General features: G+C 41.5%; 1 protein-coding gene across 2 annotated transcripts in view; it reads left to right on the forward strand.

Moving 5' to 3' along the window:
• asic1b (acid-sensing (proton-gated) ion channel 1b) overlaps positions 1 to 6,135 on the forward strand; it is a 132,608-nt gene extending 126,473 nt beyond the window's left edge. For both annotated transcript variants that reach the window (XM_070902247.1, XM_070902246.1), the window contains 6 exons: positions 790 to 846; positions 1,320 to 1,473; positions 3,909 to 4,000; positions 4,351 to 4,430; positions 5,192 to 5,293; positions 6,040 to 6,135. In XM_070902247.1, the coding sequence (XP_070758348.1) occupies positions 790 to 846; positions 1,320 to 1,473; positions 3,909 to 4,000; positions 4,351 to 4,430; positions 5,192 to 5,293; positions 6,040 to 6,135 (581 nt within the window). The remainder of the gene's footprint in view (positions 1 to 789; positions 847 to 1,319; positions 1,474 to 3,908; positions 4,001 to 4,350; positions 4,431 to 5,191; positions 5,294 to 6,039) is intronic.
• Positions 6,136 to 6,335: the final 200 nt, after the last annotated feature.

Here is a 6,335-nt window from a genome sequence, read left to right on the forward strand (position 1 = left end):
AAATGTGATACTTTCACACTCCAGTGAATCGGAAAACTAAACTATTTTCTCTTTGTGTTTGTGCAGTGATTACAGCTGGCATTTGCGATCTACCTCCTACATTTAATCACTGTGTGGCATCTCAGACGGCAAATTGAAAAGGAGTTTGGCACAGAGGAAACATTTGGATTTGGCCTCCGTTAACCCGCACTCACCTGTCGAATAATTGTTAATGTCTCTCTCTCTTCAATCAGGGTCACTTTCAGCTTTGTGTTTGCATATAGAGAGCCACACAACCTGTCTGTGTGATAATCAGGATTAGCTGCTATCTTATAGTGATTGTGCCGTTGATTAATGTGAGCCCACAGAGAACTCCGCGGTTAAAATCATCGGCTCAGTGGATAGTGCCCTGCTGCTGTTCATTTGTCCTAGCTCCCTGTCATTACAGTGATTTTTTAAACAGTATGAACCAAAATGTAGTGAATAATTGCTGCTGGGAAATAATTTTGTCTACATCTAGGACATGTCTTTTTTCCTGTGTCAGGGAGAGAAAGATGGAGAGGGTGATGGGAGACTGAAAGTGGTGATTAGAGGCAGCAAAAGTACAAAAGTTAATGAAATCAATTATGAGATGAGATTAAATTTGAGACGAATATCCAGTCGTGATAAGGACAGTAAGGTCAGACTAAGACCAAATTAATTATAAGCCCAGATCTCGTCGTCCTTTGTGCTTCTTTGAAACCCTCTTTTTCCCTTGCTCCCTCTTTCTGTTCAGACTGAGAACATTGTGTTTCTTCTGCCTGTCCTTAGGAGATGCCCCATACTGCACCCCAGAGCAGTACAAGGAGTGTGCAGATCCTGCCTTGGGTAAGGAGATAACCCAGCATGCTGCGTGTGTGTGTGTGTGTATATACACTGTTCAATGTGTATGTCCCACTGTTCAGAGCCCCTGATCCCAGCTGATAACAGATAATAGTCTCCCTTCAGCCTGATGGTCTCAAATAGTAAACCTCAGGCTTGGCACTGAGGCTCTCCTTTTCACTCTCCCTTGCATCCCCATCAGTTGATACCTTCCAGGCCTTTCATGTCTGTTGCTTGTTTTCTTATTGACTTGCAATCTCTCACTCTTTCATGACAACGCCTCACGTGTCGGCCTCTGGCTGCTGCTGTCTCTCTGACTCATGTGTCTTATATCTTTTGTATTTCTTATAAGGGTCTCTGGGGTGTCTCCTTGCGGCGTCTTTTCACAAGTTTTCTTTGACGGCCTTCACTCTGATGGCATTTTGTTTGTCATCCTGAGGTGATGATAAATCTATCTGTCCCCGTGTCTTCCTTTTCAGACTTTCTTGTCGAGAGAGACAATGACTACTGTGTGTGCGAGACGCCATGCAACTTGACTCGCTACGGTAAAGAGATGTCCTTTGTCAAGATACCCAGCAAGGCATCGGCCAAGTACCTTGCCAAGAAATTCAACAAGACAGAGCAGTACATATCGTAAGTCACATTCTTGTCTTATTTATCCAATGATGAGCGTGTATTTTTTTTTTTTTAGCTCTGCTTCACTTTTTATTCTGTTTTACACATTATCACCTTGATGCTGTTCAGTGTAACTAGTCTCGTACTGCTGGCTGCTTAGCTGCTGCACATAAAGAAGTTGAAAGTTATTCTTCGTCATTTAGCAGATTTCAGGAGTTGTGATTGAAGAACAGACATGTTTTAATATATATAAAATGCTATGCTATATACTATACATAATTAGGTTGAGAAAACAAAAGTTGTGGCTCCATCATATTACGGGTTAATGCTGACAAGTTTCAAATGTAGCTTATGGTCTTGATTGTGAGGAACTTTGATTAAATGTTAAATGTTTATAATTGTTTTAAGTGGCCCAAACAGAAGCTCCACAAGAAATCTCCTGATACAAGTACATTTCCCTTTAAGCAACTCGCTTAAAGGCTGCACAATAACTGCTGTATCCAGTTGACTTTCTCAAACCTGGATTCTTTCATTGAGGAAATAGAATAAGGAGCTTCCAGTCAGAGTTTAGCACTTGATTAATCAGCCAAGTTTGAAGTGTTTCTTTGCCAAATCTACTGAAAAGATCAAAACGGGTTCAAGGAAATGAGAAGAGGGTGCAATAATAGTGGAATCTTTAATCCATCATTCCCCGTGGAGCTGTTGAGATAATTACACCATATGTAGTCAGAGCGCTGCAAAAACCTTTCACTTCTCCCTTCAGAATTTTTTTTTAATTCCCTGTGGATAGATGTAAGTCCATCCAGTTCATTTTTGACTGGCCATATTTCCAAGTAATGTCAGTCTGATGAACATTAGCTGGGAGTTCTGGGCTGCGCAATGTTAAGCTGTGTGAAACTGAAATCTGTGACAGTGGACCGTCTGTCTTTCTACTGGGAACCACTGACAGAGAGAGAGACACATAGACACACAGCTTCATCAGTTTGACAGCAGCTCTGATCAGATGTTTTGCAGGTTACTCACTAAGCAATGAGAACACTTGACAGTGAGGAAGCATCATTCAAGCTACAAATCAGGAGAAAACACCCAGGAGTGTCAGTAATAATGAGATAGAAAACTAGATCAGTGATTCTCAACCAGGGGTACTTCTACCCCAGGGGGTAACTTCTGCTGTTGGCAGGGGGTTATGTGGAAAGATTGTGGAATAAAACTGCAATTGATTTTAAAAATATATCCTCAAATTGAGTTACTGTAACACCTGAACACTATGTGTTGCGATTTTATATACATGAAAACTAGTTACGAAGCAAGGAGAGAAGTCTAAACAGATAGCTAAAAGTAATAGATATACAGTTCATATAGTTAGCTAAAAGTAATGGATAAACAGTTCATATAGTTAGCTAAAAGTAATGGATAAATGGTTGAAACACCCAGCTACTTCTCAGTAGTAGTATTCTACAAACTTGATCAAACCACCTAATTATTGTGCATTTTCCACTTTTATATAATTGATAGTGTTAAATAACATCCTGTTTTACATTAATTCAAACAAACACATTTGTAACATTTGTGCTTTGACTTGTCAAAGCAAGAAATGCACAGATGTAATTCTTCCTGGGACACTTAATGGATCAGGACCATCGTTACTGTTAAAAAGGTCCTCCAGGGCTGTGGGTGTATGTCTGACAAAAGAGGTTGGGAACCACTAACCGAGATTACCTTACCAGGCGAGGAATTGAGTGTATGATGATTGTGTTTCATGGTTGTGTTAGAGATGTTTTATGTTCTTTTAATGAAGTCAGTGCAGTCAAACTGCAGGAGCTGGAAAGTATATCTCCACACTTATCATCAAACTAGCAGATGTTGTGTGTTCATTTTGTATTTGTGCATCTCCATCTCTACATTTTTCAGCTGTGATTTGCATTTAGCCGTTTCAACTCAGCCCTCGGCTTTATCAGAGTTTCTTTTAAGACTGACAGATCACCACTTGTCTTCACTTAAATTTAAGTAATAAAACAGTGCGCCAAGTACAGAAAAAAAGAAACTACAAAGTCGAGTTACGGTTTTGATCTAAACTCTAGTGGGCTGTGAAGTCTGATTCGGCCCATAGAGAGGATATTCAGGAATCAAAACAATAGTCTGCCTTGCCCTGGGCCTTTAAACTAATCCCCATTATTTTTCTTTCTGCTGAAGTCACGAGTTTTAGACATTAACACAGTATGAAATCAAACAGCTGTCATCACTTCCCCTGTTTTCCTCAATGACCGGACCCACCTATGGGGAATTAGTTAGTGACGGCAGGTTATTTTGACGCATCTGCTCTGTGATGTGCAGGAAGTGGCAGACTCAGTCATCTTCTTTGCCTGAGGACATTAAAAAAAAAGTGTATAAAATGTAAAACGAGACCTTTGAATATGTGACTTAAGTCTCCGTGCTTCTCTCTCTGTTTACAGTGATAACATTCTGGTTCTGGATATCTACTTTGAAGCGCTGAACTACGAAACCATTGAACAAAAGAAAGCCTATGAACTGGCAGGCCTTCTGGGTAAGAAAATGGCTGTCAAGTGTTTTCTTGGGAATACATAATATGCAGTATGCAACATGACAGATGCTTTTTATCCAAAGTGACAGGAAAGCAAGTGCTTGCATTTTTATAATAGGTGTTCAGGTCCCAGAAGACACAAAACTGTCTCTTTAATCTATCATGGGTTTTCAACTACTTTCGCATCAAACATCTGTGTTTTCTGTAACATTTCTCACCTTTCAGACCTTAATAAAGATGAAAAGTATGTTTCAAAGCTGACCTCTGTTTTATGTGAATGCTAAGAGATGACTTCCCTCTTCCCTGTTTTGTATTAAGGTACAATTTGTGCTTTCTTTTTTGTCTTTTTCCAGGTGATATTGGAGGTCAGATGGGTCTCTTCATCGGAGCCAGCATCCTCACTATTCTCGAACTTTTTGACTATCTATATGAGGTAAAATATCTCTTTTTAAAATATCTCCCATCATCATAGGGAGCCTCTCACTTCAGTGCAATGTATTGTTCAGGAATATGTGTACTGCTCCACTATTATGGAGTTACTTGCTTACAAAATGGAGTTTTTCACACAATGTTACCATCAGGACGTGTTTTAGCAAGCGTGACGAACGCTCTGTCCCTCACAACCCTGCAGCCTATCTCCATGCAACACACACACACACACACACACACACACAATCCGAGCAGCAGCAACACTGAATACATTAACATTTTGGATGTATTATATTTTAGATTAGTCAGGATGTCTCTGTCCCTTCTCATTAGAGTAACTCTGTGTTGCATGCTTCCTCTATGCCTTCTCTTCTACCAGCACATTGCGGAGAGGTTTTTTGTGTGTCTGTTAGTCTTGAGTCTAGATGCGTGTGTGTGTGTGTGTGTGTGTGTGTGTGTGTGTGTGTGTGTGTGTCTGTGTGTCTGTGTGTGTGTGTGTGTGTGTGTGTGTGAGATGCACAGAGCGAAAAGCAGCACCTGCTCGTGTGCAGGATCGATGGTGAAACACATTTATAGATGCATAAAATCAATCTCATTTGAATTTCAGTTTGCCTAATCCTTCAAAGTCCAAAGCGTGTGGGCTTGAACTACGTAAAGACAAAACAAGAAGAGGGTTTTTGGTTGCTCTCCACATACACACAAAAAAAATGAATATTGTGTTTTGATCCCGAAAGGTCAGTAATTGGTGTCCTCACCTATTTTCAGGTGATCAAGTATAAGCTGTGCCGATGCGTGAAGAAGAAACACAAAGGCCGCAACAACAATGACCGGGGAGCTGTGCTGAGCCTGGATGATGTGAAACGCCATGTCAGTATGCTGCTGCTAAGTACTTTCACTGTGTCAGGCTGCATTGCTTTGACAGGGACACACTCTCTTCTTTGTCTTCGCCGGTCTCAACTGCAGTCGGGGTGAAGGAGGAGGACGAAACGGCGGTGGTGGGAAAGAGTAAACAAGAGAGGGAAGAGATGGAGATGGAGGAAGCTAGGGAGGGAAGGACTTGAGAGACAGGAAAGGGAGCGAAAAAGTGATTGGGATGAGAGGGAGAGAAAATTGAGAGAGAGAAGTTGGAGAGCGGAAAGTGGCTTGAATTTAATCAAAGCTGGGGGACAGGACCAGCAGGGACAGGCCAGAATTAGAGCCTTGGAAGGTGTGACAGCTCACTTATTTCCAAGTGTAAATGAAGCCAGCTCACTTTAATTGTAAGTCTGAGCCCGGGCCGAGAAAAAAAGAGGAAATATGTGCTCCTCCTCTGATCTGCTCTCCAGACTTATTTGGTAGTCTTCTCTTTCCATCCACCTTCATTACTTTCATCATTTCTTTTTTTAACTCCAGAGTATTTCTTAGGAATGTGTTTCCTCTTTCCTCCTGGCCCAGCTTGTTGCTCATGTCATGTGTTATTCTGGGAGCATGTTTATGACTTTAAGGTTTTCTCAAATGCGTTTTTATTCTGGATGTGATGACTCCCCCTCTGCTCGTTTGCCTCCCCTCCATCTCAATATTTCCTCTCCTGGTGATCATTACTCTCCTCTGTCTTTATCCTCCTTCTCTCTCAGGCTCCTTGCGAGAACTTGCGTACACCATCGACATATCCTGGCAACATGCTACCTCATCATCCGGGACAGGCCAACTTTGAAGACTTCACTTGCTGAGCAGACCCGGGTGAAGCATCAAAGTGCGTGTTATGCAACCAAAGCCAACCATACAACAAGAAATATCCAACACGGGGAGTGTGAGGAACTGATACCAAGTCCAACAGAGGCACTTTTTACATGGAAATGGAGTAAAGCAGACAAATCAAATGCGGTGGAAGAACTTTCACCTGAGGCCAAGTGGAGAGGATATCCCTAAT

Source organism: Enoplosus armatus, chromosome 3 (assembly GCF_043641665.1).
Source record: "Enoplosus armatus isolate fEnoArm2 chromosome 3, fEnoArm2.hap1, whole genome shotgun sequence".
Classification (NCBI taxonomy): Eukaryota; Metazoa; Chordata; class Actinopteri; order Centrarchiformes; family Enoplosidae; genus Enoplosus; species Enoplosus armatus.